This window comes from Salvelinus fontinalis, chromosome 13 (assembly GCF_029448725.1).
Source record: "Salvelinus fontinalis isolate EN_2023a chromosome 13, ASM2944872v1, whole genome shotgun sequence".
Lineage (NCBI taxonomy): Eukaryota > Metazoa > Chordata > Actinopteri > Salmoniformes > Salmonidae > Salvelinus > Salvelinus fontinalis.
Window position 1 is genome coordinate 30,105,804 of NC_074677.1, and position 16,358 is coordinate 30,122,161.

The following is a 16,358-nucleotide window of genomic DNA, read 5'->3' on the forward strand; positions in this document are numbered from 1 at the left end:
TGGTTGTGCAATGTAACAGCAATATATTTAGGGTTTCCACCCGTTCGATAAAATACAGAACGGTTCCGTATTTCACTGAAAGAATAAACGTTTTGTTTTACGAAATGATCGTTTACGGATTTGACCATATTAAATGACCAAAGGCTCGTATTTCTGTGTTTATTATAATTAAGTCTATGATTTGATATTTGATAGAGCAGTCAGTGGTGGTAGGCAGCAGCAGGCTCATAAGCATTCATTCAAACAGCACTTCACTGCGTTTGCCAGCAGCTCTTAGAAATGCTTGAAGCACAGCGCTGTTTATGACTTCAAGCCTACCAACTCCCGAGATTAGGCTGGCAATACTAAAGTGCCTATAAGAACATCCAATAGTCAAAGGTATATGAAATACAAAATGGTATAGGGAGAAATAGTCGACGCGTCATAATTCCTATAATAACTACAACCTAAAACTTCTTAACTGGGAATATTGAAGAACTGGGAATATTGAACCACCAGCTTTCATATGTTCTCATGTTCTGAGCAAGGAACTTAAACGTTAGCTTTTATTACATGGCACATATTGCACTTACTTTCTTCTCCAACACTGTTTTTGAATTATTTAAACCAAATTTAACATGTTTCATTATTTATTTGAGACTAAAATCGAAGTTATGTATTATATTAAGTTAAAATAAAAAAGTGGTCATTGTTCATTCAGTATTGTTGTAATTGTCATCACTACAAATACGTATATAAAAAAATATACTTAAAAAAAATTACGGACGATTAATCAGTATCGGTTTTTATTGGTCCTCCAATAAATCGGTATCGGTGTTGAAAAATCATAAAAACAGTCAACCTCTATAATGTGTACTCAACTTCTCTGATACATTCAGATTCAGTTTTCAAATTTTCTCTAAATTCAGATTCAAAACCAAGAGACAACATCTTGGTACTTTGCCAGCCAGGAAAGGTAGAGAAGAACAGATGGCATCAAGTGCTCATTGTGGTAAACAGAAACTTCTGGTGGTTTCTGAAGCCAATGTGGCATAAACGTATTTTCTTCCAATAAATTTGAACAGTTTTGGCTATGCGCTATTGTGACACCATTCCTGAAAGCTAAGCAAATAAAAAAAGTGTATTTTTTTATGTTTTTTATGTTTTTGTCCCCATAAACATACAACGCAAGTTTACTTTCAATCCGTCGATCTGCATATTTCAAGACATGGCATATGAGGGTGCGGTGAAATACCCAATGGGGTGGACCATACTTTTCTCGCCAATGATTGAAAGAAACACTTATTTAAATGGAAATCAATTGATCCTCCATCACTACAACAGTGCATGAATCAAATGTATTACTTAAATATTGAAAAGGTGTGGCCTATGGAGAAAAATAGAACAGTGCAATTTGACGCCATATGGCAGAGTGCATATGTAAAGTTCTGTAAAGCTCAACGCAATGAAGGAAATAAATATTGTTTAAAAAAAAATTATATGGTTGAAATGCTCTGTCATAGCCCTTGTAAGGTTAACCTTTCCACTCCCCATTTAATCTTGCTCTTGTGATTAACATGGTTCAAACCAGGTCTCTTGCATGTACAAGACTGTTAGCCCACTTAGCTAAAGCCTGTAGAGATAAGTTCAGGACGTTCATGTAAAGGACACGCTGCTTGCTTAACGAGTACCACTTCCAATTGATTCAGCGCATATGGACACTCAAACACCCACATGCATTCTGTGGAAGAGGAACATTTAAATGTGTTATATTAAATTAGAACTCCCTTGTAACGCGGCCTGTGATCATCAAAGAGGGGAACAGAAAGCACATCCATGCTCCAGTCTCTTAGCTTTCAGGAATGGGGTCATAATAGCTTATAGCCATAGCGGTTCAAACGCTAGAGCTAAATTCATAGGAAGAAAATAAATTCAACATGCCACATTGGCTTCAGAAATGTCTGTTTACCACAGAGATGTGATTCCATCTGTTCTCCTCTACCTTTGCTGGTTGGCAAAGTACCAGGATGTTGTCTCTGGTTCTAAATTTAGATTACTGACTTTGAAAACGAAATATGAATGCATCTGAGAAGATGCATATGAAACATTTGAAATTAAAGCTTGTAAACTTGATACACAAGACAATGAATAAAATATCTACCATATTGAAACTGAATATATAAATATTTAACTTGAATATTCAATTACATTTAAATAGAATCTAACTGAATGCAATATTCATTCAATTCAGTTTCAAATCATGAAATACAAGTTCAATTTAATTCAATGACTCAATTTGTGTATTAAACATTTAAAATTAAACTCAATAAAAATTAATTAAAAAGTTGAATCAAAATACAATTTCTGCTGGCACTGAAATAACTCCAAATATGAAAGTACTCCTCCCTACCTGTATTAAATGGTTGATTTTCTCTAGCTCTCCTTCCAAGGCAGAGATCTCCTTTAGGCGTCTTTGCTTCACAGTGTCGTAGTCCTGCTTTATTTGTTGGATCTGCTGCTCAAACTCTGCATTACTCTTCTCTTTCTTTGCCATGTCTCCCTGGAACGCGGAAATATGCATAATTTGAAAGGTCAATTTGATAGAGTACAATGTACTAGGTTCAAATGTATAGGCTTATAAGGACAGGGAAAGGGGATACCTAGTCAGTTGCACAACAATGCATTGAACCAAAATGTGTCTTCTGCATTTAACCGAACCCCTCTGAATTAGGCTTATTAGGTAGGCTTATTAGCCTTAAGGCGTCCGCATGCTTCCCAGACAAAACAGTTTGGTAGTTTATGCTTATATAATGATTACATTTTGTGATGTTTGTTTGTTTTGGATTACAGCAAGTAATTTTTTGATTGCTTATCGGGCACAATTCTTTCTGGAGGCAAGACAAAGTTTGGAGCCGAAGTCTACGCCCTTCGTCGGTGATTGGTCAACAGGAGGGATTCGTCCATAAAGTCTTGTCATTCAATGAGACCACTCATTTTCATGCATTTTTTTTTGCAGAAAAATACTGCACCAAACATTGTGCGACTAAGATCTCTTCGGCAAAAACTTCAAATTCCTGAGATTTTAGTTATAATAAAGGTAACTTATTCGAGCGTTGGCCAGTAACCCAATGTCGCTGGTTCATATTCCTGAGCTGACTAGGTGATAATTCTGTCCATGTGGTCTTGAGCAGGGCAATTAACCCTAATTACTCCTGTAAGTCGCTCTGGATAAAAGCATCTGCTAAATGACTAAAATGTAGGTATTCAAAACTCACATTATTCCCTTCAAAAGGATCACAAGGCTCTGTGTTAACAGCCACTTCACTCAAGGTGACACAAGTTGATACCTACAGAAAGAACAAAGACATCACATTGCCTGCGTTTACACAGGCTGCCCAATGCTGATATTTTTTCCACCAAATTGGTCTTTAATCAGTCACAGATCTTTTCACATCAGATCTTCTGACCAATTAGTGAAAAGAAAATCAGAATTGGGATACATGTCCAAACGCAGCCCCTTGGTCGTGATCATAGAAACGTTCAAATTGAGTGAGGGCAATTCCCCACCTGTACTTCCGCTGCAGTCTTTCCAGGTGTCTCAACTCCCTTTTCCTCTACATCACTAATATAAAGGTCAAGATCCTCAAGGTTATCCAAATAATGGTTATCATACGACTTGTCCAATGGAGTTCCAATGGCTTGAAGATAGCCACAGAATTGAACTGTGTTAGGCTGCACAGGGATAATAGCAATAGGCTCATCATAATCCCTAGTTCCAGAATCTTGAGGGTTTGGAAGAAACGCCATAGCAGAAGGGTTTAGGGAGAGTCTGTTGGGGATATCCCCTATGAAGTACAGATCATCCATTCTGTGAGTGTTGGCATCCTGCAGTGACACAGCGTGTTTCATAAGGCCCAGGAGGTTGTCAGTCATGACGAAGCGCAGCGATTCGAGGAGGAAAGGCTTCAGGCCGCCTGCCTCCTGGATCTTCTGCTGGGCGTCGGGAGGGAAGTTGTCCAGCTCACCCACTAGCTGGGGGTCCTGGGCCTTCAGGGGACCGTACTCCTCCAGGATCTGGGCAAAGTAGCTGGGAGGAAAGATGCAGACATGCAGGTTAGAGGAGCCAGAGGCCATACACACCAGGACAAATATGGATCAGCATGACATCTGACAACACAATATGTCATTGATACAAGTTATAACACATTTTTAGCAGACTAAGACCCTGTTGTCCAATACCAAAAGGAGAAACACTGGTACAAACTTACTCATACAAACTCTCAGTCGCGTCTGGGTTATTGTCCAATATTCTCTTGTAGTGGCTACTGCGGCTGCCATTGTTGTACTGTCCCTCAAACTCTGTCACCTGATCACGAAGATGATTGGGAACGCTGAATGGGTCACTGGGGTCAAGGAACATTCTGCCGAGAGAAATTATGACCTGTTGAGAACAAGCTGGGGGTTGTCACTGTTCAGGCTTAACGATGATAGGTTTCTACTGATTAAGCAACTTACAAAGAGTCCTCCTCGAAAAAATCGTCATCCTCTTTTGAGGTACCACCTCTCATTCCCGACAAGACAAACGACTGAGAAAAATAAAATTAGACTGATGTCCAGAAAACACACAATTGCTTCCCTTTCCCTAGGTTTAAGTTATAATGCTCACCTCCTTTGGCTCCTTCTGCTTTTTTTTGCGATTTCTGTTCTTAGTCTTAAAAAGGGAATTCTGAAATAAAATGAGTGAAGTTTGATGATCGGTCAAAGTTAAAAATCAATATGCCTAGGTTCAAATGCAAAACCAACAGACAGTTTGCTTAAGTGTGGCATCCAACAATCAATACTTACAATTGTATTTTCATTCTCTGTCTTTTTAATCACTACACAAAGCCCATCTGAAAGAACAGTGAAGTTAAGACAACTGGAAACAGGAACCAAGACACAATAGCAGCATAACATATTCCAATCTTAGCCTGAAGGGGACCTTTTCCCTATTAACGAGGGTGCGTGGGGGTCGCTTACCCATTATTTCAAAATAGTAATCCAGCGCAGCGTGGCAGGAGGCATACTGGTCTCTGTGCTCCTCCAACGTCCAGATAAACAGCCTCATCTCCTGGGGAGGGGCCTGCTTTAGGTACTCCGTTACAGTCAGGCCAAGACGGCTAAATAACTCAGGCATGGTGCCAAACTTCTCTATGAGCATGTCCTGCAGGGGGGCAAACTGTAGCAAAGGAGCTAGGTCCAGCTGCTCCAGGTGGTCTGCATAGCGGTCAATAAACAGTCCAGCTGCATTCAGACCTGGGGAGTACATCAGGGGAGGAAAAGACAAATTAGCCAAGACAGCACATAAAGCCATGCCAATTTGTGTTACTGCAGAGTACTTGATTAGAACCAGTAATATAGTGGCGAGGGAACACAAGTGTGCAGCTGGGAGGTTAGCATTGCTCTTCAATACACAAGTTGAAGTCCTGATTACCAGGAGAACATGTAATGTGTATTGACCTGAGCTGTCCAGTTTGTGGGCCCAGTCATGCAGCATGGGACTGGTGTCCAGGCAGCCGCTCAGGCTGTGGATGAAGATGCGGGCCCATACCCGGTTCTTCCTTTCCAGGAGGAGCTCCACCACATCCCCCAGCGTCTCCGGCTGCCTCCCAGCATACGACATGCCCAGCTCACTTCGTTTGATCCGGTCCATATCCATCCATGGCTTAAGGTTCTTCATCAACACAGAGACGCTGTGGCTCTGGTCTCTGAACAGATCCTTGCTCTCGCTGATCTGAAGCAGAACACGGTCCCCGTAAGACAGCCAGGTGGGAAATAAAGCTGGAGAAGGGTGTTCAACAGTTAGGAACTGAGGATAATGTGACAAAGAGAAGCTGTTAGGTTGATTGCATAATGCATTTAGTAGTCACAACTTCACAGTCTTTAAGGGTGAAGTCAGTGAAACAGGTTCCTTTGGAAAGGAGCATGTTGAATGTGTTAACTCGAAATGACACAACGACAAGGTTCCAGTTTACCAAAGTTTACTATACTATATGAACACACTACAAGGTAGCCATTACACTCAAGGCTAGGTCCATCAACGACAAGACTCCCTGCGCAGGCACACTCTTGACTGAGTGATAGCCCCGTAATAACAGAAATATAGGGATACTTAAAACATGAACTTAACAGAATGTACATCTGGTGGACTATAATACATTTAAGATGTCTGTACCCTTCTGTTCTATAATAATGGTCTCCCGATTCTCCAAAGGCATCTGATCATTCTTGTCTTGCATAGTCAGAGAAGCATCTTGCCTATGTTGTTTCCGCCTGAGCTTACGATCCTCTTTGGACTTCAACTTTTTGAGACTGGCAAACAAAATGAAATGAAAAACATTAAGATATAGAAACAATTGTGATGGTAGTAATAGTACTGCCTTGGTTAAATACTTGCTTGACATGCAAAATCTTTGATGTGCTCAGTCTGACTAATTGCATTGGGTATGGACATGCAGAGAAACTTAAGCACACAAATGTTGGTTCAACTCACCTTGAACATTTCTGATTTACTCTCAATTTTTCTGTACCTGTAGGTTTTTCAATAGATGCTAAAGACACAAACTAAAGACACAGAATAATACATTCATTAGTGTGCACTAAAATGGCAATGCCCTTTAAAGATGCACTATGCAGAAATCGATCTGCCATTTTCTGGTTGATAAAATTCTAATAGCTTTATTTCAGTTTGTGACAAAAAAAAGCAAGTATAGTGTAGAGAATCATTGTACCATCTAAAACCACTGTTAAATATATTTTCTATAACCTAAAATATTGCATTTTCAGCTGGTGTACAAAACCGAAAGTAAGATGCAAAAATTAAACTTAGCATGAATCATAGAAATAGCACACATACAGATCTACCGCTTCTTAGAATTGCTTTCAATGAAAATGACTGAGCTATAACACGCAGCTCTATGTGAATTGTCCATAACGTTACATATTGCAGCTTTAATAATAACATGCCAACATTAGAGAAATGCCTTACCTCACATTTGACAAGCCCTGTTGAACCATAGATTTTAATATGGCAGATTCTACCCCCACATTCTGGAGTAAAGCATATTTCCTGCAGGAAATCCTGTGGGTAAAACAGACATGAGTATACTAGCAGCAAGAGTGACGCAAAAGAAAATTGGTGTGCACTTGAACTTGAAGGTTGCAAATAGATGTTACCTTTTCATTCTTATCAGAGAATGCTGTTGCTTTCAACTTCTTCCAACAGCTGATATGGTACTCCACTTTGCAGCTTTGGCAGCAAACCACACGAATGAAACCCTATGAGTAAAAAGACAGCAGTTTGAGTGTTTAGTTAACATGTTAGGTCTGACTTTCATGGAGGAAAAGTAGGTTTATCACATTTGTCATTTACCTTAAAATCTGGATCTGTGAAGTATATTTCCATTTTGGAATGGCCAAGGCAATTCTGATGCCGACAAATTGCATCTGGTTTAGGTGGAAATTTGCATATCTCTATGGATTCTTCTAGCAGCTCCTGTTTTGGGGTTAAAATAAAAAAGCTGAACAAAATCAAAAACGACAGCAAGCAATGACACACTTCCTTCCTCATTTCAACAGTTGAGTTGACCCAAACCCAATTAAGATCATAAATGAGAACGTACCTTGAAATAGTTCAGCTTAGTCTCCTCAACAATAACTTTTGTGGTGGGCCAGGTCAGTTTGCCAGGTGTTATCTTTTTCTTAACCATTTGCATAGAATCAGAAAACTGTTGCAGAGCAACTGGAAATCTACAGGGGGGAGGAAAAAAACATTTGTCCGTATACACAGTGACATGCACCTAAAATTTACAGAATGCTCTATAAACATGATCCCATCCGTAACTACCTGTTCTCCTTCTGATACACTTTTCCAATGCCGTAAAACACTAGACACTGAAACTTCCGCTCTTCAAAGGTTATGATCTTTTCAAAGTCCCTTTGAGCTTCAGCAAGTTCCTAAATGGAAGAAAAAAAAACAATACAAAGCCCGATGGTTTTGATGTCTCAACCACACTTACATGCCATTCAGCAGACGTTAGCGACTTTATCTAAATATGGGTGGTCCCAGGAATTGAACACACTACCCTGGAGTTACAAGTGCCATGCTCTACCAACTGAGCTACAAAGCACAGTAGCCTTCCTTGGTATCTGGCGATCACACAGAAAGTTTCTTACCTCAGGTTGACCCATCTCTAACAGAGCTGAGGCATGGCCATAAATCAGCACAACTTGGTCAAGAGCACAGAGACCAAGTTCCTGGGGAGGAGAAAAAAGTGATTTAGCTGCTAGCTAAATTAGATAACGGGTAGTTAGCGTGCTAATGCAACTGATACTGTAACGTTATTTGAAACACGCATGGTAACCTTGTTGGCAAGCTAGCAAATATTAGCGAACATGCTTGCAAGCTAGCTAGCTAAATTGTGTTGGCTAGCTAGCTACTGCAGTTGCTCACCAATCTACACCAAACTATTTGCAAGGTTCATTGATCCCTCAACTGACTTGGCAAAAAATGTAATAAATTCAGTCAAGCTAGCTTGGTACGTTAGCTGGCCAGACTAACAAACACATGTGACTACAGGGGTTTGTATACATCAAGTTCCTAAACACAGCTTTAACCATTTGCCAGCTAACAGTTGCAATGATTTCACCTACTCGACAAACATAAGCATAGTAAAAAAAAAAAGAAGATAACTGAGCTATTTTACATGACTAGCTAGATTTCCAACTGTAGCACAAGAACCAGTCGAATGAATGACACTGGGCGAGTTTTGCATGGCCCAGTGCCCCCGGGTGGGTGAAGATTTTACTTAGAGGGATACGTCGGGATTTTGGCAATAAGGCCCTTTATCTAGTTCCCCATTTATCTAGTTCCCCAGAGTCAGATGAACTTGTGGATACCATTTTTATGTCTGTGTCCAATATGAAGGAAGTTCGAGGTAGTTTTGCGAGACAATGCTAACTAGCGTAAGCACAATGACTGGTAGTCTATGGGTATCTACTAGCATGCTAGCCTTTCAATTTCCCTCTGGCACTCAGAGGCTGCATGACAGTGAACTTGCAAGATAACATTGCTCATTCTGCACCAATGTAACAAATCTAATAAGACTAATCAGGGTCTGCATCCCCACTCACCATCACAGCTAAATTATATTTGAAAAACTGATGGAGGAATAGATGTTTTGGTACTGTGATATTACTGTGGTACCGGTATACCATGCAACACTACAATGGAATTGTCTAAAATGTGCAAACTCCGCCCAGCTGGGGCAACGGGCCATGTAAAATGAACCCGCCCTGTGGGAGGAATGCAAAACATTTTACGTGAACGCGCAAGTGAAATTCAAACATTTATTGGTTCAATAAGGATGCGCTTGCTATTGGATTTCAGAGAGATGGGGGCGGGGGTGAGGAGTTTGTAAAAACCATAATCAACCAACTTCTGTCACCTTTGCAAACATAAAAGGCAGTGTGACAGTGAGAAACTAGAGTCCACAATTTTAAAAAGTACATAACTCTAAGATTGCCTGTGTCAAGACATGTTGTGGTTTAATATTTTCTGCTTTAGGCTTTTCTGAGAATACACACCATGGCTTCTCCTCAACATCTGCACAAGGCCTTGCAAGTGAGTGTGTCTTACATTTACATTTAAGTCATTTAGCAGACGCTCTTATCCAGAGCGACTTACAAATTGGAAAGTTCATACATATTCATCCTGGTCCCCCCATGGGAATTGAACCCTGGACCCTGGTCCCCCGTGTCTTCAGTGAGAAAGTCAACCCTCCTAAATGGTTTTGCTCTAAATAAAGCCCAGTTTCCTGTTATGATGCACCTTTCCTTTCCTATTGCACATATTTTCCCGAATGCTGTTGAGTACAGATTGAGCTGAAGTTGCCCCACTTCCTTGACCACACATCTGACGGTTTCACTGATGGTGGGAGGGACAGGCTTTGTGCCCTACCTTTGGTGTGCTGGTCTCCAGGATGACAAGGGCCTGGGAGAAGGCCTGCTCTGCGTTGCGGTATCGCTGGTCTGCCAGGGCCGTGTGGGCATCCTGCACAGCTGACACCAGCGTGTCTCGCACACTGGGGTCTCTGGAGCTGCCTAATATTGTCTGAGTGGGAAGGGGTATCCATGAGTCACTAATAACACGCAAGGTTGTTTTTAAAACACACGTTTTAAGGTGAAAACTACTTCAGAAAATCATGCTTCAGCCTAGTTGACATGTTCTTGGAGGTAAAAATGACCCAATGAAATGGGATGAATATACAATATGTTTCAGAGTCAGGGAGATAGTGGGTTAGAGGGTAGGCCACAGTATATTTTGATAATGAAGGGCATACCATTAGTGAGGGGGAAGGTAAAAGTTATGGCAGGAAATTGTTTGTGTTGTGAAATCAAATGTGAAATTCTATTTCAGAGGGGTATACTACAAAGCAGGATCAATTAATTCGTTAGCTAACTTTGATAAACAACCAAGAAATTACTTGATTTTCTGATTCAATAAGAAAGCTATAAACTTGTGTTTTTGGTTGTCAAGTCAGTTAGACCATTCCAAGCTAATCTTCCTAAAAAAATAAGTCATTTCAGAATATTTAGATAAAATACCTCAGATTCTGCTTTGTAGTATACCCCTCTGAGCTGTAACATCATGACATAAATCTGTACCTTTGAATACTGGTTTCTGCTCTTCCCTTTCGGTTTGTCTGAAGCGATGTGCTCTGATTTGCTGCTCTTTTTATCAGCCATTTGACTGATAAAAAGAAGAAACTGATTATCGTATTTTGTATACTTTTTAGAGTAGCCTACTATAGTCAATTGCAGAGTACAAAAACGTGACTGAATGTTTCCAACTGTCTCAGAGTTACTTGAGACCGACCAAAAACAGGAAATCACCCAAGTAGAACTGTAGACATTTATTTGACATGATTTGACTAGCACTATCAAGCATTAAACAAGTTAGCAAGAATGCGCATACCACACAATACTTCCATTTTCAACTAACAATTCCTCTCAAGAACTTGTCTTATGTGCTTTTCCTACACAATTTAACACAACGATTCAGATGCTTGGTTGGGTTCAATAAATCAGTAACGAAATAAACAGATCCATTGCTAATTTATTAAAAACCTGGTAAACAAATCAATCATAAAAAAACTCACCTTTTCGTCTCTTTCGGCCCCTCTGCATTATCCAGTGAATGTGCTCCCCCTTCAGCTTTCACTAGGGAGAAAATGGTTCGTTTTGGAAATCTCAGCGAAGAAAACATGTCCAAAACCAGCAACTCTGGAGAAAGTTGTGGTATGTGCTCTTAAAGAAACTGCTATGGGAAGTCAAAACAACCACAAGGTTATGGGCTGCAAGACAGACTGGCTTAACTTGTTCTCAGTGTTGCAACAGCATTAGCCATTTTTCAACACTGTTCACGTGAGGGGGTGGGGAAAGAGTGCTGTATTCTGGATATGTTATGTCAGCGCCTACGTAACAGACTTATTTCAACAGCATTTCTAGAGGTACCTACAAATCTGCATTGAATTTAATTCAAAAACAAAAAGCTAGAACAATTTGCTCCTATTTATTTCAACCTTTACAGAATACCTTTATATTAATTTCGAGGAAAGGCAGAAATAGCAGCAAAAATAGGTCTTACCTGGCTGTGTCAGACTTTCCACCTTGACTCCCGAGCACTGGGTTTGACAACATGAAAATAACAGAAATATACATTTCCTAAAACATTATGGATTACATATTTGGACAGCAAAACAGCCCCAAAAGTATTACTCACAACAGGATTTATTTAGAAACATTAATGTCCATTAAAAGATTACGTCAATTCTATAGCTTATCAAACAGCTCATTGATCAGTGCATGACATAGCAATCACCAGTTGCCGTACTTGAAACTCCTCTTGGATTAAACGCTGCAATGTGTTAACTTTTTGGGCACCCGACAAAATTCACAGAAATGTGAGTTTTTGATCAGTCATTATGATTGAAACCAAATCTAAGGGGCAGATCTATTCTATGTGCATTATTTCTTAAGTTATCACATTAAGTTTTTGCATCAAATTTTGTACAAATCTAATTTTCTTTGTCACATGCGCCGAATACAACAGGTGTAAACCTCACCATGGAATGTTTACTTACAAGCCCTTAACCAACAACGCAGTTCCACAAATAGAGTTAAGAAAAGATTTACTAAATAAAATATTAAATAATAACCAGGCTATATACAGGGGGTACCGGTACAGAGTCAATGTGCGGGGGTACAGGTTAGTCGAGGTCATTTGTATGTGTAGGTAGGAGTAAAGTGAGCAGCAGCAGTGTAAAAACAAAAGGGGGGGGGGGGGGGGGGGTCAGTGAAAATAGTCCGGGTGGCCATTTTATAAATTGTTCAGCAGTCTTATGGCTTGGGGGTAGAAGCTGTTAAGGAGCCTTTTGGACCTAGACTCGGCGCTCCGGTACCGCTTGCTGTGTGGTAGCAGAGAGAACAGTATATGACTTGGGTGACTGAAGTTGACTATTTTTTGGGGCCTTCCTCTGACACCACCTAGTTAGTATATAGGTCCTGGATGGCAGAAAGCTTGGCCCCAGTTGTGCCAGCGAAACAGTCCTATAGCGTAGCGTCCGCGTCATCTGACCACTTCTGTATTGAGCGAGACATTGGTACTTCCTGTATTAATTTTTGCTTGTATATCAGGAGGATAGAATTATGGTCAGATTTGCCAAAATGGAGGGCGAGGGGGAGCTTTGTATGAGTCTCTGTGTGTGGAATAAAAGTGGTCTAGAGTCCCCCCCCCCCCCCATCATGCACCAGCTGTTATTGACAAATAGAGACACCCCGCTCCTCGTCTTACCAGACGTAGCTGCTCGGTCCTGCCGAAACACGGAGAAGCCAACCAGTTCTATATTATCCGTGTCGTCGTTCAGCCATGACTCGGCGAAGCATAAGATTACAGTTAATGTCCCGTTGGTAGGATAGTCTTGATCGTAGATCATCCAGTTAATTTTCCAGTGATTGTACGTTGGCTAATAGGTCGGAGGGTAGTGGCGGTTTACTCACTCGCCGACAAATTCTCACAAGGCACCCCAATCTCCGCCCCCGGTATCTCCATCTTTTCTTCATGTGAATGAAGGGGATTTGGGCCTGGTTTCGGGAAAGCAGTATATCCTTTGCATCAGCCTCATTAAAGAAAAAAATCTTTGTCCAGTTAGAGATACGTAATTGCTGTTCTCATGTCCAGAAGTTATTTTCAGTCATGGTACAATGATTCTCTACACCAGTTGTTCCCAAACTTTTATAGTCCTGTACCCCTTCAAACATTCAACCTCCAGCTGCGTACCACCTCTAGCACCTGGGTAAGCGCACTCTCAAATGTTTTTTTTGCCATCATTGTAAGCCTGCACACACACCATACATTTAATAAACATAAGAATGAGTGAGTTCGTCACTTCTCACAAGCCGGGTTGTGACAAAGAGCTCTTATAGGACCAGGGAACAAATAACAACAATAATCAATAATTTTGCTCTTTATTTAGCCATCTTACATATAAAACTTTATTTGTTCATCAAAAGTTGTGAATAACTCACCACAGATTAATGAGAAGGTGTGCTTGAAAGGATTCACATAACTCTGCAATGTTGGATTTGAGTCTGTCTTAAATCATTTTCCACACAGTCTGTGCCTGTATTTAGTTTTCATGCTAGTGTGGGCTGACCACTCTCACATAGGTACGTGGTTGCAAAGGGTATCAGTGTCTTAACAGCACGATTTGCCAACTCTGAGCGCAGCCCTATCCAGAAATCTGGCAGTGGCTTCTGATTAAATTACATTTTCACAGAACCGCTTGTTGGAATTTCGATGAGGCTCTATTGTTCAGATATCGGTAAGTGGACTGGAGGCAGGGCATGAAAGGGATAACAAATCCAGTTCGTGTCGTCCGTTTCGGGGAAAGTACCTGCGTAATTGCGCACCCAGCACACTCAGGTGCGTCACTAAATCACATTTGACATTGTCCGTAAGCTTGAGTTCATTTGCACACAAAAAAGCATACAATGGATGGAAAGACCTGTGTGTTGTCCTTGTTAATGCAGACAGTAGAGCTCCAACTTCTTAATCATAGCCTCAATTTTGTCCCGCACATTGAATATAGTTGCGAGAGTCCATGTAATCCTAGATTCAGATCATTCAGGTGAGAAAAAACATCACCCAGATAGGCCAGGCATGGGAGAAATTTGTCATCATGCAAGCGGTCAGACAAGTGAAAATTATGGTCAGTAAAAAAAAAACTAAGCTTGTCTCTCAATTATAAAAACAGTTGAAGTGTACCTATGATAAAAATTACAGACCTCTACATGCTTTGTAAGTAGGAAAACATGCAAAATCTGTTTGTGTATATATATATATATATCTCTCTCTTACTACTCTAAAGTCTTTATTCTTGCTCAAAAGACTCGTGGCTTATTTTTCAAATTGTCATGTTGTTTTGTTTCCAAATGTCTGCAGAAGAGTGAAGGTTTCGTCAAGTTGTGAGACAGTACTTTTGCACATATAAAACACACTGTGACTGAGGAAAGGTACTACTCCCAATTTAAGTGAACCCCAAAGAAATGTAGTTCTCATCATATTTGTGCCTCTTCGATGGTCCAACGTCCCAGTTTGTTGTTGGGCGCTTTCCCGGGTAAGGGGGCAGTAGCTCTTTGGCAGCATCAGATTCACAACTGTCAGTGTCCATGCTAGCTGGGCTAACAACAAATGTAGAATTACTGATACTAGCATCGGATGTGCTCGTGGAAGCAGAACGTGTCGTCGACAGGTAGCAGTACTACTAATAGAGCTGCTATGTGTCTCTACAGACGTGGGCCTTATTTTTTTTACTATTTATCAATTTTCTTTGAGCAAACGGAATGAGCAGCAGTTACGTTTGGCTACATACGGACCGTTAGTGGAACTCCCGCGAGAGAGTAACGGTTAATGTGATTGGATGTTAATTATTTAACAAGGCTATCTGTATTTGACATTGTGTTATTTTGCTGAACACGATGGTTAATTTTATTTTTGACAGTGAAACGAGGCTACTCAGGCGAGAAAAAAACCACACCCAAATGTGCTTGATTGATTTGTCATATTAAAAAAAACTGAAATTATGCTAACTATTAGGATTTTAGCAACTAGGAAATGGTGGAGCGATTTCTGCATAGTGAATCTTTTAAAAGTCCCGTTTGCGCTTTGCAAGGACTGTTTTGTGGACAAAAGCGGACACCCTAAATGTAATTCATAGACTAGGGTGGTGAAAGTTGAGGGCCAGGTCTGAGTAACTGACCTTGTTCTCAGGAGCGGTGCTTTTAGTGGAAGGCTCAACTTTACTGGCGGATTTAGCGGTCTGTTTTCGTGACTCTGTAGTGTCTGCTCTGGTAGTACTCTCCGTTCTATTGATATCAGTAAAACACAATGGTTAAACATTCAAAATGATCCACAAAATGTATAATTACAGTTGGTTTGTAAACACCACTGAGTAAGTTACTGTACATACCTTTTACTTGAAACTTTCTTAGCTGCAGTTTTATTCGGACTGCCAACTAGAAATGAATAAAGTTTGCATACATGAAAAGAAACAATCACATTATACAGACTTGGATTGAATGATTTAGCAAAACCAGACGAGATCTAACAAATTCTAAACTTAGAACAATTAAGAGGAAAACCTGTTTTGAAGAAGGAACAAAGCTGGTAAAGGAAGCACAACCTACCCACGACTCTGATTACAAGAGCAATGGAAGGAAATACATACTGTAAACCAATGGCATGCCATTGTAACTAACAAGGTTGGCAACCGCCGTTTGACCACAACCTAAACAGACATTTCTTCTCCATAGCTCCCCAAAGGAACTTACATTTTTCATGTCTTCTTGATATAGAGGCACCCTCTGGGTAGGGTTAGGATTAGCCACTCTCACTTTTTACTATTGGTTATGATCACAATTTATGGCCACTCAACATATGGCAGAGGTGCTTCTGTCTCATGACAAAAGGTGCTGCAGTCTTCGCATGAAGGCTCTTCTAAACTCAGCAAAAAATGAAGTGTCCCTTTTTCAGGACCCTGTCTTTCAAAGATAATTCGTAAAAATCCAAATAACTTTACAGATCTTCATTGTAAAGGGTTTAAACTGTTTCCCATGCTTGTTCAATGAACCATAAACAATTAATGAACACCTGTGGAACTGTCGTTAAGACACTAACAGCTTACAGACGGTAGGCAATTAAGGTCACAGTTATGAAAACTTAGGACACTAAAGAGGCCTTTCTACTGACTCTGAAAAACAACAAAAGAAAGATGCCCAGG

The 16,358-nt window shown here is 40.4% G+C and overlaps 1 protein-coding gene across 11 annotated transcripts in view; it reads right to left on the reverse strand.

Moving 5' to 3' along the window:
- The window catches only part of LOC129868403 (E3 ubiquitin-protein ligase TTC3-like), a 67,810-nt gene that overhangs the window by 25,198 nt on the left and 26,254 nt on the right, over positions 1-16,358 (reverse strand). For 9 of the 11 annotated variants that reach the window (XR_008761759.1, XM_055942361.1, XM_055942359.1 and 6 more), the window contains 23 exons: positions 15,549-15,594; positions 15,339-15,444; positions 11,666-11,702; positions 11,178-11,238; positions 10,684-10,768; positions 9,977-10,129; positions 8,194-8,274; positions 7,865-7,974; positions 7,641-7,767; positions 7,391-7,513; positions 7,195-7,296; positions 7,007-7,099; positions 6,512-6,582; positions 6,194-6,330; positions 5,479-5,799; positions 4,999-5,274; positions 4,825-4,871; positions 4,646-4,705; positions 4,495-4,565; positions 4,248-4,400; positions 3,547-4,066; positions 3,255-3,326; positions 2,390-2,539 (listed from right to left, as the gene is read on the reverse strand). Coding sequence is in view for 10 of the 11 variants with exons in the window: in XM_055942361.1 (XP_055798336.1) it covers positions 2,390-2,539; positions 3,255-3,326; positions 3,547-4,066; positions 4,248-4,400; positions 4,495-4,565; positions 4,646-4,705; positions 4,825-4,871; positions 4,999-5,274; positions 5,479-5,799; positions 6,194-6,330; positions 6,512-6,582; positions 7,007-7,099; positions 7,195-7,296; positions 7,391-7,513; positions 7,641-7,767; positions 7,865-7,974; positions 8,194-8,274; positions 9,977-10,129; positions 10,684-10,768; positions 11,178-11,238; positions 11,666-11,702; positions 15,339-15,444; positions 15,549-15,594 (3,002 nt within the window). In the remaining variant the exon portion in view is untranslated. Of the gene's footprint in view, positions 1-2,389; positions 2,540-3,254; positions 3,327-3,546; positions 4,067-4,247; positions 4,421-4,494; positions 4,566-4,645; positions 4,706-4,824; positions 4,872-4,998; positions 5,275-5,478; positions 5,800-6,193; positions 6,331-6,511; positions 6,583-7,006; positions 7,100-7,194; positions 7,297-7,390; positions 7,514-7,640; positions 7,768-7,864; positions 7,975-8,193; positions 8,275-9,976; positions 10,130-10,683; positions 10,769-11,177; positions 11,239-11,665; positions 11,703-15,338; positions 15,445-15,548; positions 15,595-16,358 lie in introns of all 11 variants that reach the window. The other 2 variants (XM_055942355.1, XM_055942356.1) reach the window with 2 other exon arrangements.